Source organism: Hemiscyllium ocellatum, chromosome 2, assembly GCF_020745735.1.
Source record: "Hemiscyllium ocellatum isolate sHemOce1 chromosome 2, sHemOce1.pat.X.cur, whole genome shotgun sequence".
Classification (NCBI taxonomy): Eukaryota; Metazoa; Chordata; class Chondrichthyes; order Orectolobiformes; family Hemiscylliidae; genus Hemiscyllium; species Hemiscyllium ocellatum.
In genome coordinates this window covers 142,959,027-142,984,790 of record NC_083402.1, presented here as the reverse complement: position 1 = coordinate 142,984,790, position 25,764 = coordinate 142,959,027, and the positions used below count along the sequence as shown (strand labels likewise).

Here is a 25,764-nt window from a genome sequence, read left to right as displayed (position 1 = left end):
GAACGAGTGCAGAGGAGGTTTACCAGGATGTTGCCTGGAATGGTAGGAAAATCTTATGAGGAAAGGCTGAGGCACTTGGGGCTGTTCTCATTGGAGAAGAGAAGGTTTAGGGGAGATCTGATAGAAGTGTATAAGATGATTAGGGGTTTAGATAGGGTAGATACTAAGAACCTCTTACCGCTAATGGAGTCAGGTGTTACTAGGGGACATAGCTTTAAATTAAGGGGTGGTAGGTATAGGACAGATGTTAGGGGTAGATTCTTCACACAGCGGGTTGTGAGTTCATGGAATGCCCTGCCCGTATCAGTGGTGAACTCTCCTTCTTTATGGTCATTTAAGCGGGCATTGGATAGGCATTTGGAAGTTATTGGGCTAGTATAGGTTAGGTAGGATTCGGTCGGCGCAACATCGAGGGCCGAAGGGCCTGTACTGCGCTGTATCCTTCTATGTTCTATGTTCTAAGCCTGAATGAATTAACATTGAAATATCAGAGATCAAAATGACAGGTTTTGTTTTACAAATGACTTAATAAACAGTTCGTAAAGTGGTGTCTATCTATGAATGTGCATAGAAGTGTTTAAAAAATAATTGAACAGAGCTATGTAATTAAGCACAACTGGGCCTGCCACAGTATGAGATCAGAATAATAACTGATGTGGCAGGCGTATACAAACATTAAGGAGTGAGTAAAGGCCATCAGGTGATTCAATGCTCACTTTATTTAATTAGCAATTGCCAACTTTATTTTGTTCACTCATGGCACTTGGGCATTGATGGATGGGCCACCTTTTATTGCCCATCTCTGCTTGCCCTTGAGGAGGAGATGGTGAGCTGCCTTCTTGAACTGTGGTCGTCCATTGTAGGTAGACCCACAAGGCCCATGGGGAGGGTTTTTGACCAGTGACAATGACATATTTTCAAGTCAGGATGGTGAGTGGCTTGCAGAAGAATGTAGAGGTTCCCATGTATCTGTTGCCCTTGCCCTCCTGGATGGAAGTGATTGTGGGTTTGGATGTAGCTGTCCAAGCGTCTCTGGCAAATATTGCACTGCATCTGGCCCAATGGCCTCACTTTGATCCTACATCATAGAGTCATAAAGACATACATCATTGAAACAGGCTCTTTGGCCCATCATAATGAAAGTGAGGACTGCAGATGCTGGAGATTAGAGTCAAGATTAGAGTGGTGCTGGAAATGCATGGCAGGTCAGGCAGCATTTGAGGAGCAGGAAAATCAATGTTTCAGGCTGGAACCCTTCATCAGGAAATGATGAGGCCCACCATGTCTTCACTGATCAACAAACTACATTAATTCCATTTACTATTTACCATGTGTTATGCTCTTATTCAGGAAACTGATCCATTTCTCTCTATACCAAGCCCACAGTTATCAAGTGATTCTGTTTCAGGTATGCTTGCGATTATTGCAACTCACCCCATGTGAGTTATTATTATTATTCTGTAATATATACAGAATATATACAGAAGGATAGACTGTAAAAGATAGGGAAGGATCTTTCTATTTGAGAGTCTATACTTAAAGGTTGCAGAGTCACTTCCTACTGAGGCAAACTAGATTTACAATTTTTCTGACACATTTCCAAGTCTAGCAGGAGGGCACATATGTGGTCCAGTCCTTCGAGCCAGTATTATCACCTAATATTGATTTTGAGTTCATTGATTGACTTCTTTCAAGAGGTTTGACTATTTTGACATCTATAGTCATCTCTTGTTTTACTTCTTTTTCACAATTAACTACCTGCACAGGCTGTTGAGTTGGTTAATCCCCATGTTCAGAGTTGAAGAGTGTGGTGCTGGAAAAGCACAGCTGGTCAGGCAGCATCTGAGGACTTCAAGGCGTGGCTGAAGAACTTCATGGCACAGGAAATGTCCTTGTGGGGGGGTGCTGGGAGAGGGGGGGTGAGGGGTGCAGTGAGAGAGAGAGAGACTCACTGAGATCCTTGTGGAGAGAGGAGGAGAACCTCTTCAAGGTGGGCATTCTTGGAAGGGGCTTTGCAGTAAGGTTATAATTAACTGCCCTGAAGCTCTTCAGCTTCAGCTTGGATGCTACCTGACCAGCTGTACTCTTCCAGCATCACATCATTTGACTCTGATCTTCAGCATCTGCGGTCCTCATTTTTTCTAATCCCCTTGTTCATCCTCGCTTTCAAATTACTCTATGATCTCACTCCTTCCTATCCCTGCATCACTTTCACTCTTCAACCCTCTGAGTTTCCTTCGCCCAGACTCTTGTGAATTCTCACTTTCATATTTTTTTTGAGCGTTGGAATTTATTCCTGAAACCTACTTGTATCCTCACCTGTTTCTTCACCTTTAATGCTCTCCCATAAAACTACCAAGCCTTTGGTCACATGTTCTCTTACCTCTTCAAATGGCACTGTCGGAGAATTTAGCCCAATTAATCAGAGATCAAAACACACAACCGACAAGGATTTATTTAACAAACAGTGATATTGTGGAAGAGACTTGACCCCACTGAAACAGCCACTGACAGAAGGAGCCACAGCTTCTTCCCCAAACAGAGAATACAGTGGAGTTTTATAACCTTACAACATTGAAGTGTGAATTATGAGACAATGGTGTGAGTTGTACAACAAAGAGAAATAAAGTTCATTCATTGAAAAGATTCAACTGTCCGGTGTCTGACAATGAGTTTCTTGATTGACTCGAGAGATTCTGATCCTTGGCTGGAGTAGTTGTTACTGGGTTTCAGAGCTGAAAAATGTGTTGCTGGAAAAACACAGCAGGTCAGGCAGCATCCAGCATCTGCAGTCCTCACTTTCTCCTTACTGGGTTTCATCCTGGTATCACTGTGTGTGTATTGTTGAGATGGCAAGCGAAGTACCTTTGGTGCCTCCTTGTCTGGGTACTCTTTGCGAAGGCTTAACCCCTAGTGGGAGCAGCTGTGCCCTAAGGACATCAGAGGTGCTGGGCTATTGTGGAGTGTGAGGCTCACTATCAGTTAATCTGAAGAAGTATATTCTCTTGGTATGGGGCTGGATGAGTCATGTCTTGAGGAATGTGTGATGTCTGGGGTGGCTGGTGTGGCCAACGTGAAGCATTGTGGCTAGTCTTAGTGGCTAAGTGCAGACATTTTGTGTTGTCTGTTTTGTGGCCATGAGGAAGCTGGGACCTGTATTTTCTCCCACAGGCACATTTTCACATTTTGTTTCATAATGCTGAATATTAAAAGCATTACTCAGATAAAAGTTGTTATAAAGGCCCAAGATAAAATAAGTTGCCTACTCATAAACCATTTCTGGGAATTGTAAATCTACAGGGTAAGGAGCCATCTATAATTTGATGGTACATAATCTCAGCGGTCAACAAAGCGATTGTGTTAGGAAAAAGAAAAGCAACATTGATACATAGGGTTGCTGCACTTAACTCATTCTGACAAACCTGTCTAACTTGAAGTTCCATCATCAGTTAAAAACAGGCAACATCAAATTGGTCACACCTTATTCACACCTTGTCTGCTTTCCCTTTCTACAGAATTCAATGAATGAAGATGTACAATGAGTGACAAATTCATGTTATTGTTTTACTAGTTGGCTAATTTGTTGTGAAGTTGTAAAAATGAATATAAAAACTGTATTTAATTCACTTGGAGTGGAAATGTTTCCTGATTATCGAGGTGGTGCTGAGGGTTTTTTTCTCCGTATTAAGTGTGTGATATCTCAGCTGAGAATTCTCATTGCTATGTTTACCATTGGTGAGTCTGCTTTTATAAGGATAATCTATACTTTGTTGATTTAGAAAGTGCAATTTGTGAAAAGTCTTTGGCTGCTACTGTGATATCTCACAGTACTTGTTTCAGAGCTCGAGGTATATTTAACTTATATCATGATCACTACCATCTTCTTGTTAACTTAATCAATGTATAATTCATCAAGGCTTCCTCAGCAGCAGCTCCTGCTCAGGACATGTACTACCTAGAAGACCAGGACACCTAGGTCCTTCCATCCTGCAGAGTTCTGCAGTCTCTGTCCTTTGGAAGAATGTGCTTTGCTAGTCTTCCTGCCAGCTGCAAATGTGTTGCTGGTCAAAGCACAGCAGGTTAGGCAGCATCTCAGGAATAGAGAATTCGACGTTTCGAGCATGAGCCCTTCATCAGGAATAAGAGAGAGAGAGCCAAGCAGGCTGAGATAAAAGGTAGGGAGGAGGGACTAGGGGGAGGGGCGATGGAGGTGGGATAGGTGGAAGGAGGTCAAGGCGAGGGTGATAGGCCGGAGTGGGGTGGGGGCGGAGAGGTCAGGAAGAGGATTGCAGGTTAGGAGGGCGGTGCTGAGTTGAGGGAACCGACTGAGACAAGGTGGGGGGAGGGGAAATGAGGAAGCTGGAGAAATCTGAATTCATACCTTGTGGTTGGAGGGTTCCCAGGCGGAAGATGAGGCGCTCCTCCTCCAGCCGTCGTGTAGTTGTGTTCTGCCGGTGGAGGAGTCCAAGGACCTGCATGTCCTCGGTGGAGTGGGAGGGGGAGTTAAAGTGTTGAGCCACGGGGTGATTGGGTTGGTTGGTTCGGGCGGCCCAGAGGTGTTCTCTGAAGCGTTCCGCAAGTAAGCGGCCTGTCTCACCAATATAGAGGAGGCCACATCGGGTGCAGCGGATGCAATAGATGATGTGTGTGGAGGTACAGGTGAACTTGTGGCGGATATGGAAGGATCCCTTGGGGCCTTGGAGGGAAGTGAGTGTGGAGGTGTGGGCGCAAGTTTTACATTTCCTGCGGTTGCAGGGGAAGGTGCCGGGGGTGGAGGTTGGGTTGGTGGGGGGTGTGGATCTGACAAGGGAGTCACGAAGGGAGTGGTCCTTGCGGAACGCTGATAGGGGAGGGGAGGGAAATATATCCTTGGTGGTGGGGTCCGTTTGGAGGTGGCGGAAATGGCGGCGGATAATACGTTGTATGCGCAGGTTGGTGGGGTGGTAGGTGAGAACCAGTGGGGTTCTGTCTTGGTGGCGGTTGGAGGAGCGGGGCTCAAGGGCGGAGGAGCGGGAAGTGGAGGAGATGCGGTGGAGGGCATCGTCGATCACGTCTGGGGGGAATCTGCGGTCCTTGAAGAAGGAGGCCATCTGGGTTGTGCGGTGTTGGAATTGGTCCTCCTGGGAGCAGATGCGGCGGAGACGAAGGAATTGGGAATATGGGATGGCGTTTTTACAGGGGGCAGGGTGGGAGGAGGTGTAGTCCAGGTAGCTGTGGGAGTCAGTCGGTTTATTATTTTTTAGTCTTCCTGCCAAAGTGGAGAGACTAACATTTTCCCACAGTATACTACTCGCGGAGTGAGACATGTCGAAGGTGTCTCTAGTCCTGTGTCTAGCAGCACAAGCTGATCATTACTCAGAGCTCTTTAGCATGGGAGAGGTTCCTGGATCAGTTTTCAACTGAACACTGTGGGCCTCCCAGTCAAATATGGCATTTCTATATGTTTCACGTTACAATAATTACCTGCAATATTGATGACATTGTTAGTCATGTCTCCTTCAATCTATACATCTAATCCTGCAAACACGTGATCAATGATGGACATCTCTATGGATAGCCATAGGTCCTTCCATGATCCCATGATGTTTACCAGGCACTCTTATCACTGGTCATTGGAATTTTACAATGTATGCTGTATTCATTCACATTCCAATATACTGACAAATATTCTCCTTCTCAGACATTTGCCAGCTACATCGCATTGTTACTTACTTATCACTAATGGCTTTTTTCAAATTCTTTAAAACAATTTATATTCCCTTCTAATAGAAGCTACAAAATAACGCTAATTTCTATGAATTGCTGTCAAACGTATAATATCGGTCCCAATATAAAGTTAGTTATATATGAACTTATATAATTACATCTAATGTTATAATCCTTTGATGAGGAATAGCTTCTCTCTATCTTGCTAATTGGTTCAAAACAGAAGTTTGTTTCTGGGGTGGGGACCACTCCCTCACTGTCTTTGCTTCAAATATCTGCTCCACTGATTTCCCTAGTAGATAAAACATATTTAAATTCTATTGATAAAGATGAAATTCAGTCACTTTCACAACTCTCTGCGAGCAGAGCTGTGAAGCTACAATTGTTTATTTTCAAAGTTTTACGAACTCTTTTGCTCTCTTGGAGGCTTTCTGTTTACACTATTTATTGCTCCAACTTCCATGCTAATGGGAGTGGGATCTCTTTTTACTGTCTACAGTTGGCAGCTCATAGAATTCAACTAAATCCCTGCATGGAAGTTTGAAGGTTGCATTTTTAATTACACAGTACTCATATAGGCATGTTTAATATGTAGTAACGATGACAGTATGACTATACATTCTTGTGGGATCTTTTGGCTCTTGCTAAACTGTAAACTTTGGGCTGCTTGTTACTAAATGTCTCTTATGTAAGTTTTTCAAGGATGCTTTCTTATCAAAAATGTGTGTGTGTGTGCAGTTTGCCCTTCTACTGTGTATGAAATTGAACTTTTATAATAGTTTGCTAAAAAAAAAGTTTTCATCTGTGTCTCAGTTATCAGGGATGCCTTATTGACTACTCCCTGTCTTCTCTCACTGAGATCTTTCATTATCTTATCTGGTGACCCTCTATGGAGGCCACAGTCTGGCTGTGAACATCTGTTATATGTAGCTGCCAACCCCTTTTGGCAATCTTGTTTCAGCTAAAAGCTCCTGGCAGCCATTTTAAGCCAACTTTAGCTATGGGTCGCTGCAGCAACTCCATTTTTTGTTTTTTCACTTTATCTGTGTTTCTTTGCAGACTGTTCACTACTTACTTTCCCACATACTTTTGCATCATTGGCAAATTTAGTAACCATACACTTTGTCCCTTCATCCCCCAAGTCTTTGATATAGATTGTAAATACTTGAGCCCCAAACATTGCTCCTATTCCACTCATTGCATCTTGTGAACTCAAAAAAACCTACTTGTCTCTATTTCTGTTTCACTTCAGCTAACGAAGAGCATTGAACATAGAACATTATAACACAGGACTAGGCTTATTGGCCTATCATGTCTGTGTTGACCATGATTCTATTCTAAACGAATAAGACCATAAGACATAGGAGTGGAAGTAAGGCCATTCGGCCCATCGTGTCCACTCCGCCATTCAATCATGGCTGATGGGTATTTCAACTTCACTTACCCGCATTCTCTCCGTAGCCCTTAATTCCTCGAGACATCAAGAATTTATCAATCTCTGCCTTGAAGACATTTAGCGTCCCGGCCTCCACTGCACTCTGTGGCAATGAATTCCACAGCCCCACCACTCTCTAGCTGAAGAAATGTCTCCGCATTTCTGTTCTAAATTGACCCTCTCTAATTTTAAGGCTGTGTCCATGGGTCCTAGTCTCCTCGCCTAACGGAAACAATTTCCTAGCATCCACCCTTTCCAAGCCATGTATTATCTTGTAAGTTTCTATTAAGTCTCCCCTTAATCTTCTAAACTCCAATGAATACAATCCCAGGATCGTCAGCCGTTCCTCGTATGTTAGACCAACCATTCCAGGGATCATCTGTGTGAATCTCCACTGGACACGTTCCAGTGCCAGTATGTCCTTCCTGAGGTGTGGGGACCAAAACAGGACACAGTACTCCAAATGGGGCCTAACCAGAGCTTTATAAAGTCTCAGTAGCACAATGGTGCTTTTATATTCCAACCCTCTTGAGATAAATGACAACATTGCATTCGCTTTCTTAATCACGGACTCAACCTTCATGTTTACCTTTAGAGAATCCTTGACTAGCACTCCGAGATCCCTTTGTACTTTGGCTTTACAAATTTTCTCACCATTTAGAAAGTAGTCTATGCTTTTATTCTTTTTTCCAAAGTGCAAGACCTCGCATTTGCTCACGTTGAATTCCATTAGCCATTTCCTGGACCACTCTCCCAAACTGTCTAGATCCTTCTGCAGCCTCCCCACTTCCTCAGTACTACCTACCTGTCCACCTAACTTCGTATCATCCCAGTCCCTTCATCCAGATCATTAATATATAACGTGAACAGCTGCGGCCCCAACACTGAACCTTGTGGGTCACCGCTTGTCACCGGCTGCCATTCCGAAAAAGAACCTTTTATCCCAACTCTCTGCCTTTTGTCAGACAGCCAATCCTCAATCGATACCAGTAGCTTACCTCGAACACCATGGGCCCTCACCTTGCTCAGCAGCCTCCCATGTGGCACCTTATCAAAGGCCTTTTGGAAATCCAGATAGACCATATCCACTGGGTTTCCCTGGTCTAACCTACTTGTCACCTCTTCAAAGAATTCCAACAGGTTTGTCAGGCATGACCTCCACTTACTAAATCCATGTTGACTTGTTCTAATCAGATTCTGCTCTTCCAAGAATTTAGAAACCTCATCCTTAACGATGGATTCTAGAATTTTACCAACAACCGAGGTTAGGCTAATTGGCCTATAATTTTCCATCTTTTGTCTTGATCCTTTCTTGAACAAGGGGTTTACAATAGCGATCTTCCAATCATCCGGGACTTTCCCTGACTCCAGTGACTCTTGAAAGATCTCAACCAATGCCTCCACTATTTCCTCAGCCACCTCTCTCAGAACTCTAGTATGCATCCCATCGGGGCCAGGAGATTTATCAACTTTAAGACCTTTTAGCTTTTCTAGCACTTTCTCTTTTGTAATGGCAACCATACTCAACTCAGCCCCCTGACTCCCTTTAATTGTTGGGATATTACTCATGTCTTCCACTGTGAAAACTGACACAAAGTACTTGTTACATTCTCCTGCTATTTCCTTATCTCCCATCACAAGGCTTCCAGCATCAGTTTGAAGTGGCCCAATGTCTACTTTTGCCTGTCGTTTGTTTCTTATGTACTGAAAGAAACTTTTACTATCATTTCTAATATTACTGGCTAGCCTACCTTCATATTTGATCCTCTCCTTCCTTACTTCTCTCTTTGTTATCCTCTGTTAGTTTTTGTAGCCTTCCCAATCTTCTGATTTCCCACTGCTCTTGGCCACTTTATAGGATCTCTCTTTTTCTTTAATACATTTCCTGACTTCCTTTGTCAGCCATGGCTGTCTAATCCCTCCCCAGATAATCTTTCTTTTCTTGGGGATTAGATTAGATTACTTACAGTGTGGAAACAGGCCCTTCGGCCCAACAAGTCCACACCGACCCGCCACCCACCCATACCCCTACATATACCCCTTACCTAACCCTTACTACGGGCAATTCAGCATGGCCAATTCACCTGACCCGCACATCTTTGGACTGTGGGAGGAAACCAGAGCACCCGGAGGAAACCCACGCAGACACGGGGAGAACGTGCAAACTCCACACAGTCAGTCGCCTGAGGTGGGAATTGAACCCAGGTCCCTGGCGCTGTGAGGCAGCAGTGCTAACCACTGTACCACCGTGCCGCCCTAAACCTCTGTACAGTGTCCTCAATTATACCCACAAACACCTGCCATTTTTGCTCCACTGTCTTCCCCGCTAGGCTCTGCTTCCAGTCTATTTTTGTCAGTTCTTCTCTCATGGCCTCATAATTACCTTTATTTAACTGTAACACCGTTACATCCGATTTTGCCTTCTCTCTTTCAAACTGCAGACTGAACTCTACCATATTATGATCGCTGCTTCCTAAGGGTTCCCTTACTTTAAGATCTTTTATAAAGTCTGGTTCATTACAAAGCACTAGGTCCACAATAGCCTGCTTCCTTGTAGGGTCCATGACAAGCTGTTCCAAAAAGCCATCCTGTAAGCATTCCATGAATTCCCTTTTTTTGGATCCACCTGCCTGCACATGTTCTGTATCCCTCTATTCTCTGCCTGTTCATGTGTCTGTCCAAATGCCTGTTAAATGTTGCTAATGTATCTACCACTGGTCCCAGTATGATTGGGTGAAGACCATCCATCATTGAAGTACTTCCACCAAATGAACTGCAAGGGTGTCTGAAAGTATTCACCATCACTTTCTCCTCCAGGGCAATTTAAAGATGGACAATATGTTTATTTTCATCGTCGGAAAGTGTGGTAGTGGAAAAGCAGAGCAGGTCAGGCAGCATCCAAGGAGCAGGAACGTCAACTCTCCTGCTCCTCAAATGCTGCCTGACCTGCTGTGCTTTTCCAGCGCCACACTTTTCGACTCTGATCCCCAGCATCTGCAGTGTTCAGTTTCTCCCAATAATATTAAAAATCACACAACCCCGGGTTATAGGCCAACAGGTTTAATTTGAAGCACTAGCTTTTGGAGCGTCACTGCTTCATCAGGTGGTTGGTATCTCCAAATCATGTTTCCCAATAATGCTTATTTTCCCCAAGACGCCACATCCTCAGCATGAAGTACCAAACGTATTTTGTCTGATTGATTTAACAACTTTAATGGATCTAAACTGAGCTAAGACGAAACAGAGTGAGAGTGAATTAATGGTGCAAATCAAAACAAAAATAAAATAAATTACTTAGGTATCCTCATGGAGTTAAGGATAATTAAAGTTTTTACAAGTTTCCAATTGATAACAGTTCACATGTAATTTTAAAAGCTTTTTTACATAAGCAGAACAATATATAAATGAGAAGAAAGCCAATTTGTCTCTCCTTTTACCTTGGAGAAGAGCCAGGGAATTTCCAAACAGTTCCCAAATTATAGAAAAGCCTCCAATTGACCTCTGGCTATACTTGCTCGTGGAAATTCAAGCTTGTGGAAATTCAATCTCTTTGTCTCAAGGGAGAATGTATCTGTCTGAATACCTACCTGGCAATGCGACTGGACTGCTCTTTGGCTGCAGTTTATTTTGTTAGGTTGGAAAACAGGAACTAATAATTTGAAGAAGTAGAATTTAAAGTGTCACTGTCTCCTATCAGCAACAGTCCCAAAACAACATCAGATAATTACTGATCAACTCTTGCACTACTGTCTGCTACCGTCAAGCATGGTGCTAATTACTCTACTGTAACGTATAAGTATCCTATCGTAGAGAATAGAAAGATTCATGGTGCACTGGGAGGCTTTATGTTCCTATGGTGCTCTTGCCAGTTAATAAAGAGCTAGTTAGTTCTCTTCTCAACTTCCAGCTATGGGCCTGGAGGTTGTAAGTTATTGCACCTGAAGTATGTCCAAGGGGCAGCAGATTTTGGGTTAGCCATTGTACAGAATGTCCTATAATTAGAGAATGATTTTCAGCCAAAAGCAAAAATCACTACCTTACAAATCTAAAACTGATACCTTTCTTTGTGAGGAAAATTATTGAAAAGTATATACCTTCCAGAATCATTATATGTAGCACTCTGGAGCACTGGGATGGATATAAACTACCACTTAGCTTACTCACTTAATTAAAGAGTTAAAAGGTTAAGGTTAGATCTCAGAAGGAAAGGAGCAATATATTCCAAGATATTAGTGGAGACAATAATGAAATTTATTGGTACTTATGAATAACTAGTATAGAAACTTCAGTGAGAGACGGAGACATGGAGTTAAATTAAAAGCTCCTGAATTTACTGATCACGTTCTGCTGTTCCAATACTATCTTTGCATAAGCAGTATCATGTTTGCTTTCCTACTGAAATACAACAAATGCCCTAAAGCTTTGTAAGCTAGACTTTTTTTGTTATTCGTACATGGTCAACATTTGTTACCTGCTTGCCCTCGAGAGGTAGTGGGGAGCTGAATTTTTCAACCACTGTAGTCCATTTTGTTTGGTATGCCCACAAACTGTTAGGGAGGGAATGGGGGGATCTTGACTAGATACGCTAAAGAAACAGTGATGCATTTCCAAGTCAGGATGGTGAGTGACTTGGAAGTGAACCAACAGATAGTGCAGTTCTGATGTAACTGATGCTGCTATCCTTCTAGATAGTAGTGGTCATGTATTTAAGAAGAGGTAAAGTCATCATAATCTTCTCTCCCATCAGAGAAAGATGACAGGTGGTAGCTTAATCTGCAGACCACCACACCTTAGGCGAGGGGAGAGGTTGAGGAGGAGAGTCCACCATTATAACCTCAGCCGGTACAAGAATTAAATCCATGCATTTGGCATCACTCTGCATTACAAACCAGCCACCCAACCAACTCAGATAAATCAGACAATGAGTTTTAAAGTGAAGCATCTTTGGTGAATTTCTGTAGTGAATCTTTTAGGGGGTACATGCTATTGCTGTAATACACTAGTGGTGGAGGGAGTGAATAGTGAATTTTATGCCCGTCAAGCGGACAGCCTTTGTTCAGGTAGAATCAAACATTTCAACTGCTGTTGCACCTGCACTGAATGGCACCACGTGTTGAAATAAAATCAAGCAGGCTGTTTGCTCTGGCTGTTAGCAGCTTCTTGAGTGTTATTGGAGTAGCACTCTTCCGAGCAAGTGGGGAATATTCTAACATACTGCTGACTTGTGCCTTGTAGATGTTAGGACAGGCTTTGGGTGTCAGGAGGTGAGTTATTCCATACAGTGAATGGCCTCTGACCTGCTCTTGTGGCCACAGTAATTGTATGGCTAGTCCAGTTACATTCTTGGTCAGTGGTAACCCACAGGATATTGATACAGATGAACTAAATTTGCCACAGAAAACTAATGCTTGCTATTACCTAAGTACCATTTTAACATGATAGCTGTTAGCTACTTCCAATCCATCTTTCTTTCATTGAAAATTGACTGTTAGAAATTTAGAGTCTCATTACTGTGGGCTTTAATTAGCATTGGAGGTTTAAAAATTGGAAAAATTATGTTAATTTTTCCGTTTTAATTTTCTTTCTTCTGTACATCATAATCCAATCTTTCTTTCCTTGCCTTTTTGTCTCCTACCTGATTTTTGCATTGAATTCAAATTCGCTCTGTGAATTTCTCAATATTTCAATATAACTGGCCAAGGAGGTGCAGCATTGTTCACCCAGTTTGTTTGGGTCCAACTTCCATAGTTTTCACTTCGCCAATTTTAAAAAAAATCTACATGTGCAAGTCATTTCAAATAGTGGTAGATGCTCATTAGTGCTTGTCATCATAAGTTATTTTCAATGATCTAATATGATCGATTTCTAACTGAATAGTTGAATAAAATAGCGTGTGTGAAGAATCTAAAAGCAAAGCTATATACACTATACCATGCTTGAGTAAATAGCTTCATTAACTGGTTTAATAACAGATTTGTTATAGAAATTCTAGCAGAAAATAAGGCTATTAAAGTAGTAGATTCCTAGAGTCATACAGCATGGAAACTCACCCTTCAGTCCCACCAGTCCATGCCAAACATTGTCCCAAACTAACTGAGTCCCACCTACTTGTTGGCCAATGTACCAGTACCTATGCCACTATTACCTCTGCATCAGAATTATCTGCTCTCACATTAATTCCTGTTTCTTTTAATATTTTTGAAGAGCATATGATTAGCCAACTTGGTCTCAAACATCATGAATGAGTGACCTGCTAAAGTCATGCACTCAGCTTCAGTAGTCATAGACACACAGCAATAATTTTACATGGAGCAGTGCAGAGCAGCCTCATGGTGTTACAATGTTAATCTTGTACATTTTGGGGAAAGAGCCAACAATGACCTATAGCTCTGTTTCAGATTGCGCGCACACACAATTGTGATCTGGATCCTGAAGCTTTAGGAGGTTGAGTCGTTTTGGTTTTAGTTTGAAGGCAGTGTAAGTTGCACAGTTTCTCGTCTATTCTGTGTTATCTCCATAGCTGTGGGCTATTTTCTATCAGGGATGAGATACATCATTGGAAATGGAGAAGTGACTTGGTACAATGATGAAATCAACCTTGCACTAAACTCTCAGAAAACTATGTTCCTCTTCCAATGAGTTTCCTCAACATAAAACCTCCTTCTCCCCCCCACCCCTCTCCAGATTAGCAACGAGATCCTGGAAAATTGTGCCCATTTTCAATATTTTAGCAGCCAGCTTTCAACAAGGGCAGATATGGACAATAACATTTATGGTCACCTCCAGTGTGCCAGTACATTCTCTGGTTAACTGAGAAGAGTACTTGAGGACCAGGATTTGAATCAATGTCCCCAGGCCATTCGCCTGGATTTCCAAGTTCAATTATATCACAACTATTTCTCCAACACCCCTTAATAATCCAAATTTGTCAACATGATTGTTGATTATGACCTGAATTATCATTCCTAAAAGCATTTCCACCCACAAATGTTAAACCAATTGGTTAACAGCTTTTTTTTGACAATTTTCCAGCCCTCAGGCACTATCTCTTTATCTCAGGAGAATTGTAAAATTTTGGCAATACCACTACTGTTTCCATCCGTCACTTGCTAACAATGAATGCATCTGGTGACTTATAGACTTTAAGTACTTTCTAAAACCCATTCTTGATCATCTTTTAGCCTATCTACTCTTTGAATAGGAGGTCTTATAGTGCCTGTAGGCTGGAATCTCCACAGTTGGATTCCCTGGCAGGAATGATGGCCAAATATGGCTAAACCAGTTGATTATCAGCCTGATGGCAGGTAGTAAGAGTATGATGTTCTCCTGGTCAGCCAGCCTACAGAGGGCGATGGCAAACCAATATTTTAGAAGGTAAATGAAATATTGTCCTCCATTGCTAGAGGGATGGAGTTTAAAAACAGGGAGGTTATGCGGCATTAGTATTGGATGCTAATGAGGCTACACATGGAGTACTGTGTACAGCTTTGGTCTCCTAACTTGAGAAAGTATGTCCTGGCATAGAGGGAATGCAGAGGAGGTTCGCTAGGTTGATTCCTGAGTTGAGAGAGTTGCCTTATGAGTAGACCAGGATTATACTCAATGGAATTTGGAAGAATAAGGGGGGAGTCATCTAGAGATGTACTCAATTATGAAGGGAATAGACAAGATAGAAGCAGGGAGGTTGTTTCCACTGGCGGGTGAAACTAGAACTAGGGGGTATAGACTTAAAATAAAGGGGAGCAGATTTAGGACTAAGTTGAGGAGGAATGTCTTGCCCTATAGGATTGTGAATCTGTGGAATGCTTTGCCCAATGAAGCAGCTGAATCCACAAAAATAATCAGCCGTGATCTTATTGAATGGCAGGTCGGGTTCGAGGGGCCAGATGGTCTACTCCCGCTCCTATTTCTTATGTTCTCGTGACCCAACCATCAGAATTGAGTTGGAGAGTAAATTCACTGTCAAACTGAATCCTGTTCTCACAACACCTTCGACAGCACCTTCCTCCTTACTCAAGACAGGTGCAAAGTATTCCTTTGTATCATAATGTGTCCTCACCGCTACCATCACAAACTCTCCCTGTTGAACCATAAATGGCTCCACACCTCTTTATGCCACATTTTCCATTTAAATGCCTGTTGAAGACTCCTGCGTTATCTTTCATATTGCTTACTAGTCTTTTCTCAAACTCATAAACAACAATATTTGTGTATCTCAAGACCAGAATACAAATTTTACAGATTATGATGGACTTTGAGGAATTAGCTCTGCAACTTTAGTTCAGTCACTATATAATTCTTGTGTCAAACATGGGAATTGTTAAATTAATCTCAAAACTATAATGATACTGATCTTAGTGGGCGGCATGGTGGCACAGTGGTTAGCACTGCTGCCTCACAGCGCCTGAGACCCGGGTTCAATTCCCGACTCAGGCGACTGACTGTGTGGAGTTTGCATGTTCTCCCCGTGTCTGCGTGGGTTTCCTCCGGGTGCTCCGGTTTCCTCCCACAGTCACAAAGATGTGCGGGTCAGGTGAATTGGCCATGCTAAATTGCCTGTAGTGTTAGGTAAGAGGTAAATGTAGGGGTATGGGTGGGTTGCGCTTCGGCGGGTTTGGGCCGAAGGGTCTGTTTCCACACTGTAAGTAATCTAATCTAATCTAATCTAAAACAATGGGGACAGTTATGAGTTAGGCAGGGGGCAAAGTGACTCACCAATTGCTTGATGTCAGTGGTCAAAGACCCAAATGATTTCCTTCATCAGAATCTCATTCACTTCTCATTCTTTCTTGTGTATTTTAATACCCAGCATGGGTACCACTTTTAAAGTATGTGAGTTGCCACAACATGTCATTTACAAATTGTGACATTTCAATTCAGTTAGAACACATGCATTTTGTGGCTTTAAAAATTAATGATTTATGTTTTATCTCCGGAGAAAGGAATTGGTTTTCATTTTTTCCTTGCTCTTAGAGTATCTCCAAATGTCTTCATGCTGCCTCGGGTACATAGTTGGGAAAGCAGTACAATTCAGACATGGAGTGTAGAGTTCACCCTATGACATAGTTATTGAATAATTATTCCCTCAGGCTTCAAGAGCAGAGACACTTTCCAGATGGGGTAGTGTGCCAAAATTAAGCAATTTAAGTAAAAGAAATCTTGTGGCAGTAAGGAATAATATATACTTTCAAATATCAGAACCTGTTTCTCTTCACACACACACACACACACACACACACACACACAAATACAATGCTATAAAAACAAACATCTATTAATGAGCAACTTACTGTACCATACAAATCATCAGCTACGAATCACCATAAACCCAAAATGGAGTTATTGTGATTTATTCCATTTGGTTCTTTTCTCGTTACCATTATTGTCTTGGAAACTATGGCAGCAGCCAACTGTCAGTGAGTAAGCAATTTATATGCATATTTAGCACAAATGTAGCCTCTAATTGAATAATCTCTACTTTCTAAAATGTTTTATTAGTGAAATAGAAGTATCATTCACTTCACTTGGAGTCTTTAGACTTAATGAAGAAGAGACCAGGAGTTCAAACCCTCTTAAAGCAACTCCACAGAGGCTGGTATCCCATCACCAAGTTACCCTTTATTTACATGCGGAGAGTCCTTGACACTGAGCTAGCTCCCTCAGTGCCAGCTGTCAGAGTGAACAGTATCTCTGACATTCCTGTTTATATCTGTCAGCCAGGGCTCCCTGATTGGACCAGATTAACAGCCCCGGTCAGGAAATTCACTTTCTATGATGTCCACCGAGCTGACCTAGTTATAATCACTATGCTTCTCTTTCTAGTTGGAACAGTACAAACAGTTCTTGGCTGATTCATAAGCTCAGTGCGCCAAATTGTAGCTATTACAAAGTTGCCAGGACAAGCCAATTCCTGTCCAGACACAAGATTATAAATGGCAATTGTGAGCACGTAAATAACTGAAACAATTCTCCTCTTTTAAATAAATCCTGGAGGCTGTGAGACCCAAAAGTGATAGAAAAACATACAAATAATTGAAAAGAACCAACAAGATTGTCATTTTTTTGTATTAGAAAGAATTATTTAACACCCTCAAACGTTACAATCCACAGATGTGCAGGTGAGGTAAATTGGCCATGCTAAATTGCTCACAGTGTTCAGGGATGTATAGGTTAGGTGCTTAGTCAGGGGTGAATGTGGGTGGGTGGGATACTGTTCAGAAGATTGGTTTGGACTTGCTGAGCTGAAGGAATTTTATGATTCTATGATTATTATCTGGCAGCAAGAAAAAATACCACCCAACTCCAACAGTGTATTCTCCAAACCTAGATATCGTTAAATATCTGTTCTAAAAGCAAGTTAAAATTATACTTGTTTTTTTTCTCTCAGATATGGGTTGAAGATCTTGTACCTTTTCACATATAATCTGATACAGTTTGTTGGATACTCATGGATATCTACGAATATTACTGCCAGATTCTTGACGTTTGGTGAAGGTAAGGATTGTTCTGTTCTGTCTTAGTGGAGTCTTGTGTCCTGCATAGGCATTCCTGATGCCATTTCACCCTAACCCTGAGGTCTGTGAAGATCATATTTAACCTAGTGTGGAGTCCTCTCCCATTAGCAAATCTGCTGGAGCTGTCCCAGTATGAACATGAGGGATGGTCCTATAATCAAACAGGAATCAGAATGGTTTAGTATCAAGTGAAGCTGTAGGCTGTTCCTTTAAGTCTGCCTTCAATGATTGGACTGCTCTTTCTGTCAGATCATTGTTGAATGGTCCTGAGATTAGATTAGATTAGATTAGATTAGATTTCCTACAGTGTGGAAGCAGGCCCTTTGGCCCAACAAGTCCACACTGACCCTCCGAAGAGCAACCCACCCAGACCCATTCCCCTACTGTTGAATACCATTTGGCTTTAGGGAATACTCCAATTCCCTGCTGATAAATGATGGCCCATTATCTGTGACTAACCACCTCTGTGAGTCCATGTATTGCAAAAGATGTGTGCAGTTATCCTATCATCATCCTATTTGGCAAAGGAACTCATGCATGTCCAGCCATTTTGAGTGGGCGTTCACAATGGCTAAGAACGTAGACCACATGAAAGGACCTGCATAGTCAACGTGTAACCGAGTCAAGGGGTTTACTCAGCCAGTTCCACGAATGTGGGGGAGCTGTTGGTAGTAATTTTTGTCCTTCTTGGCACTCTGGGCACTGCGCCTCCAAACAAGCTACGTCTGCATCCAATCCTGGCCACCAGACATAACGTCTCGGCAACTGATGTATTTTGGAAACCCCTGGATGACCTTGATGGAGTTTAGCCAGTGTCTGGTGGTGACCTTCGCTCGGGACAATCATTCTTGCTCGCTATAATAATATGCCGTCCTCTATAGTGATCTGATCTCTCTGGGTCTAAAAAATGTTTCTGTTCTGGTTGTGACGGCCCTTTGGTTTTCCCCATCACCACCAGCTGTTTCAGTTTTGCCAGGACCGGATCTTTCTGCGTCCAAAGTCTGACATTGTCAACTACTAGAAGTGTGACAAGAAGATTTAAAACCATTACAGACTCTTCCAGTGGCAGTAGCAGTGGTGGTGTATGTGCCAGTGGGTGGTAGCTCAATGCATCCTCATTTATCACTTGGCCTCCCGGATGGTGTTCCAACTTGTAATTATGCACACTTATAGGCTGCACTGCCTTGTCCTCTTTATGTAGACCGAGCAAGGGTGTGTGATCTGTTATTATTGTAAGTTTACATCCATAAAGGTATTTGTGGAATTTCCTGACTCCAAATATAATCGCCAAACCTTCCTTCTCTATCTGGGCGTATTAACGCTCTGCATTAGCCAGAGTCCTGGATGCATATGCTTTGGGTGTTCCTTCCAATGGCCATCTACAAGCTAATACTACCCCAATGCTGTACGGGGAGGCATCGCGTGTCAATACCAGATCTTGCTTGGGATCATATTGTGCTAACACCTTAGAGGACGATAGCTATTTTTTCACTTCCCTGAAAGCTATGGCTTGGCTACATGACCATTTCCAAGGCTGACCTTTTTTTTAAAAGTTGAGGCAAAGGTGCCAAGATCGAGGCCAGGTTATATATCAACTTTCCATATGACTTCACCAGCCTAAAGAAAGACCTAAGCTCTGATACAGATGTGGGAGCTGGGGCACCCTAAATTAGATTAGATTACTTACAATGTGGAAACAGGCCCTTCGGCCCAACAAGTCCACACCGACCCGCCGAAGCGCAACCCACCCAGACCCCCTATATTTACCACTTACCAAACACTACGGGCAATTTAGCATGGCCAATTCACCTGACCCACACACCTTTGTGACTGTGGGAGGAAACCGGAGCACCCGGAGGAAACCCACGCAGACACGGGGAGTACGTGCAAACTCCATACAGTCATTCGCCCGAGTCGGGAATTGAACCCAGGTCCCTGGCGCTGTGAGGCAGCAGTGCTAACCACTGTGCCACCGTGCCACCCTTGACCTTGCTTTATTTTCCAACGGGTGAAACCTGGTCGTGTTGGATCTGTAGCCCAAGCAAGTCGCTTGGAATGCCTTGAACACACATTTTCCCCTTGGAAGGTGCACACCTGCCTGAGAGAAGTGCCTAAGGACTATATCCATGTGCTCCTTATTGGTCTTCCCTGTTATTAGCACCTCATCCAGAGAAATGGTGACCCAGGATAAACCTTGTAAAATGTTCTCCATCATCTGCTGAAACATTGCACAGGCTGATGATATCCCAAATGGAAGTGTCATATATTGGCACAAACCAAATGGGTATTGGTTGTAGCATACTTCTGGGTATCCTCATTGAACTGCAATTGCAAGTACACATGGTTCATGCCCAGCTTCGTGAAGGACAGACCCTTTGTCAGCTTGGTTTGAGCAGAAACTAACACTGTGCACTGCATCAGTGTTTGGTGGGTTTGAGCAGAGCTTTGATTATGATGCTATCTGGGTAGGATGTGACAATCTCCAGAGTTGATGTGCCTTGTGGACCAAGCATGGGGACTAAATTCTGAAGAATTTCACCTCGTATGTAAAATGATCTCCATTCCAGCTTGCTGCCTTAATCCACAGTAGAGGGGCTGAGAGAGGCTGTCCTGTTGCCACCACCTTATCGAATAAATCAAGGTTGAAGGGACATCTGTGTCGAAACTTGAAACAAATACTATGGGAACATAGCAACTTCCTTTAATGCACGTTATAATTTATTTTTGTGAACCATGAAAGATCTTCTTGCGCTATGTGTGTGAGATATGAAGATTCATTCCAAAGGATAGTGGAGGTTTTGCCAATGCATTCCTGGGAGCCACTGCATGCTGTAAACACGAGAAAATAAGAGTCAATTGATTTATTAAAAGGATGGTTGACAGCACTGAATCAAACCAATATCAGCAACAGAACAAAGTCATAATATGTGCCACTTTGTAGTTTGTGCTCATTGCTGACTTCAGGTCCCTGAATACATACTAACTCTTGGTAGACAATTCAATTAATTCATTGCCCAGCTTCTAACGCTGTGTGAATGCAACCAAGCATTGAGGAATAAACAGTAACCATTTTAGAATATATTTTTCACTTGAGGAGAAACTGGGTCATAACAATATTTTATCTCTTGTGGTTTCATTGAAGACAGCCTGGTGGACACCTATCATTCAATTGGAACTGTGATGTCTTTTTGCCAACTGTTATCAATTCTGGAATTGATCCATATACTCCTAGGCATCGAACAGAGCCCATTTCTTCCACGACTTGTGCAGGTAGGATTTATGAGTTCAAATAAATCAGTTTGTTCTTCCCCTGTGTGAAATTGTGATTTCTGTTTCATTACAGATAAGTGCCCTTGGACAGATTGGATTTATTCTAGGATGGCTCTGGAAGCTATATGGATTTCAAAAAAGCGTATGATAAGATTCCCCAAAAAATGCTATTGCAGAAAGTACGGTGGCAGGGGATTGAGGGTGATTTAGCAGTTTGGATCAGAATATAGCTAGCTGAAAGAAGACAGTGGGTGGTGGGTAATGGGAAATGTTAATCCTGGAGTTCAGTTACCACAAGAGTCTGTTCTGGGGTCATTGCTGTTTGTCATTTTTAAAAATGACCTAGACGAGACTGTAGAAAGATGGGTAAGTAAATTTGTGGCTGACACTAAGGTCAGTGGAGTTGTGGACAGTGCAGAAGGATGTTGCACGTCACAGAGGGACATAGATAAGCTGCAGAGTTGGGCTGAGAGGTGGCAAATGGAGTTTAATGCAGAAAAGTGTGAGGTGATTTACTTTGGAAGGAGTAACAGGAATACAGCGTACTGGACTAATGGTAAGATTCTTGGTCGTGTAGATGAGCAGAGAGATCACGGTGTCCATGTACATAGATCCCTGAAAGTTGCCACCCAGCAGGTTGATAGGGTTGTTAAGAAGACATATGGTGTGTTAGCTTTTATTGGTAGAGGGATTGAGTTTCGGAGCCATGAGGTCATGTTGCAGCTGTACAAAACTCCGGTGCAGCCACACTTGGAGTATTGCATACAGTTCTGGTCGCCGCATAATAAGAAAGATATGGAAGCATCAGAAAGGCTGCAGAGGAGATTTATCAGGATGTTGCCTGGTATGGAGGGAAGGTCTTATGAGGAAAGGTTGAGGGACTTGAGGCTGTTTTTTTTTTAGAGAGAAGAAGGTTGAGAAGTGACTTAATCGAGACATACAAGATGATCAGAGGAGTAGGTAGGGTGGGCAGTGAGAGCCTTTTTCATTGGATGGCGATGGCTAGCATTAAGGGACATAGCTTTAAATTGAGGGGTGATAGATATAGGACAGATGTCAGAGATAGGTTCTTTACTCAGAGAGTAGTAAGGGTGTGGATTGCCTCCCTGCAACAGTAGTAGTCTCACCAAATTTAGGGGCATTTAAATGGTCATTGGATAAACATATGGATGATAATGGAATAGTGTAGGTTAGATGGACTATAGACTGGTTTTACAGGTCGGTTGAACATCGAGGGCTGAAGGGCCTGTACTGCGCTGTTATGTTCTATATGCTATGTTCAATGGTCAATTACGTGAATGACCTTCCTCAGGTAGGAACTTGGACTGAACAATATGGTAGGAGAAAAAGCTCTTGGATAATATTGGAATGAGGTTTTATGTATTAAAGGAGGTACATGTTAGAAATGCAGGTTTGGAGGGATGTGGGCCAAATGCTGGGAAATGGGACTAGATTTATATAGGATATCTGGTTGGCATGAATGAGTTGGACCAAAGGGTCTATCCTGTGCTGTATATCACTATGACTCTATGACGTAAGAAAAAGCATTTCTGCTTGTTCTGGCAACTTGTACATAATGATTCGAAAAATAAAAATGTAGATTATGCAATACTATATCAGTCACATAATGTTAAGCAATCATAGAATCTTACTGCAAGGAAAGAGGGTGATGGTGCTTGTACTAACCCATTGCTAGAGAGATACAATTAGTTCCACTCTCCTGCTCTTATCCCTCATAATACCCTTTCGAAGTTGCTCTTGAACCTTCTTCCATTGTTCTTTTAGATAATGTATTTCAGACACAATAACTCATTGCTTCAGAAAAATTCTCATCTCCAACACTCTTACTTCTGCCAATCAGTACCCTGTGTTACTGATTTTCCTGCCAGTTCATCACAACCTATTCTACTGAAACCCCTCAAACTGATTGCATGGGCATTTGCCTGGGAACTATTTGGAAAAATCAGGTCAGGTTCTAATTAAATGATATTTTTAATCACTGATTCTTTAAGTTAACATCTTACACCAGTTTTGTCTCTGCTGGTCTGCCTCAGTTTAATAACAATTCCAACTGCCCTTAGTCAACAACTTACAGAACTGAGGTGTCGCAGCCTAAGTAAATGGAGTAGGCATTTAGGATGGAGATGGGGAGTAATGAGGAGAGTGGTGGAGCCTGTGGAATTCTCTGCCACACAAAGTAGTTGAAAACAAAACAGTGTATGCCTTCAAGAATGTGAAATTTTTAGTTCTAAAGACTAAAGGGATCAAAGGGTGTGTGGAGAAAGTTGGAACAGGATATGGAATGGATGGTCATATTGAATGGTCCAGCAGGATCGAAGGGCTGAATGGCCGACTCTTGTTCGTATTTTCTATGTTTCTGTTTCAGATTGCAGCCAAATTTCACATGTGCTGATTAATATTGTGCAGAGCAGCTGGAGAAACAGATGTGATACAAACATAATGTGTGATAAAATGCTTGTCATAGAGTCATAAAGATGTATAGCATGGAAATAGACCCTTTTGTCCAACCTGTCCATGCTAGCCTGACCAGATAGCCTAACCTAATGTCATAGACTCATAGTGATATACAGCATAAGACAGACCCTTTGGTCCAACTCATTCATGCCAACCAGATATCCTATATAAATCTAATCCCATTTGTCAGCACTTGACCCATATACCTTTAAATCCTTCCTATTCATATACCCATCCAGATGCCTTTTAAATAGAGTCATAGAGATGTACATCACGGAAACAGACCCTTAGGTCCAACTTGTCAATGCCGACCAGATATCCCAACCCAATCTAGTCCCACCTGCCAGCACCCAGCCCATAGCCCTCCAAACCCTTCCTATTCATATACCCATCCAGGTTGTGTTTAAATGTTGCAATTGTACCAGCCTCCACCATTTCCTCTGGCAGCCCATTCCACACACACACCACCCTCTGCGTGAAAAACTTGCCCCTTAGGTCTCTTTAATATCTTCCACCTCTCACCCTAAACCTATGCCCTCTAGTTCTGGACTCCCCCACCCAAGGGAAAAGACCGTTACTATTTACCCTATCCATGCCCCTCATGATTTTATAAACCTCTATAAGGTCACCCCTCAGCCTCCGATGCTCCAGGGAAAACAGCCCCAGCCTGTTCAGCCTCTCCCTGTAGCTCAGATCCTCCAACCCTGGCAACATCCTTGTAAATCTTTTCTGAACCCTTTCAAGTTTCACAACATCCTTCCAATAGAAAGGAGACCAGAATTGCATGCAATATTCCAACAGTGGCCTAACCAATATCCTGTACAGCCGCAACATGACTCCCAACCCCTGTACTCAATACTCTGACCAATAAACAAAAGCATACAAAATGCCTTCTTCACTATCCTATCCATCTGCGACTTTACTTTCAAGGAGCTATGAACCTGCACTCCAAGGTCTCTTTGATCGGCAACACTACCAAGCACCTTTCCATTAAATGTATAAGTTCTGCTTTTCCAAAATGCAGTACCTCACATTTATCTAAATTAAACTCCATCTGCTGCTCCTTAGCCCATTGGCCCATCTGGTCCAGATCCTGTTGTAATCTGAGGTAGCCTTCTTCGCTGTCGACTACACCTCAAATTTTGGTGTCATCTGCAAACTTACTAACTATAACTTTTAAGCTCACATCCAAATCATTTATATACATGGTGAAAAGTAGTGGACCCAGACCTGATCCATGTGGCAATTGGTCACAGGCCTCCAGTCTGAAAAACAACCCTCCACCACCACCCTCTGTCTTCTACCTTCAAGCCAGTTCTGTATCCAAATGGCTAGTTCTCCCTGTATTCCATGAGATCTAACCTTGCTAATCAGTCTCCCATGGGGAACCTTGTCGAATGCCTTACTGAAGTCTATATAGATCACGTCCACCGCTCTGCCCTCATCAATCCTCTTTGTTACTTCCTCAAAAAACTCAATTAAGTTTGCCATATTTGTACCACCCCCAGCACTTCTTCTTGCAGCTCATTCCATACATGCACCACCTTCTGTGTGAAAAAGTTGCCCCTTAGGTTCCATTTGTAACTTTCCACTCTCATCCTAAACCTCATTCCAGATCATCAGTGTAGACTTCATGTGCAAGCACTCACATTTAAGAAACTTACAGAGTTATTGTCAGTGTTGCTAATGTATATTTTCAGGTTACCGAGAGGAACATAATCCTTTTTGTGGTCATCACCAGTCAAGAGGAGATGCAGGCTAAACCTATCGTTTGGGGCTTGTTTTCCCTCTGGAGCACCCTGGATGTAATCAAGTAGGTAACTGAGCAGCATGGATGACTGTTAGCCTCCTGAGTGAAATTGTTCTTCAGCTTTGTACAGAGCAAAAGGAATGTCTGCAGACTGATAGTGAAAAAAAGAGAGTCCGTAAAGCATAACTTCAAAGTGATGCCTCAATTAGTCTGTTCTTGGCCTCCAAGCAATATTGGGTTATGTTTACTGACCATTGATATCTTCCACTAACAATGAACAGTTTGAGGACTCAGCCGCAACTGTGGCATTTTACTGATACATCACCACAGCTCTCCACTCCTTTGACTCTGTTTTGGATTTGGGTAGCTCTGCCATCCGTTCTGATCACTAGACTCACTGAAGCCCTCCCAATCTCCAGCCTGGGCCCATAACCTCCCAATCTCCAGCCTGTGCCCATCACATCCCAATCTCCAGCCTATGCCCATAACCTCACAATCTCCAGCCTGTGCTCATAATCTCCCAATATCGAGTCTGTGCCCATAACCTCCCAATCTCCAGCCTGTGCCCATAACCTCCCAGTCTCCAGCCTGTGCCCATACTCCCCCAATCTCCA

At 42.7% G+C, this 25,764-nt stretch overlaps 1 protein-coding gene across 1 annotated transcript in view; it reads left to right on the top strand.

The window, feature by feature from the left end:
* The window catches only part of hacd4 (3-hydroxyacyl-CoA dehydratase 4), a 41,654-nt gene that overhangs the window by 3,978 nt on the left and 11,912 nt on the right, over nt 1-25,764 (top strand). Inside the window, exons 2-4 of the mRNA XM_060841020.1 lie at nt 17,529-17,635; nt 20,798-20,925; nt 25,101-25,213. Of these exons, the coding sequence (XP_060697003.1) occupies nt 17,529-17,635; nt 20,798-20,925; nt 25,101-25,213 (348 nt within the window). The remainder of the gene's footprint in view (nt 1-17,528; nt 17,636-20,797; nt 20,926-25,100; nt 25,214-25,764) is intronic.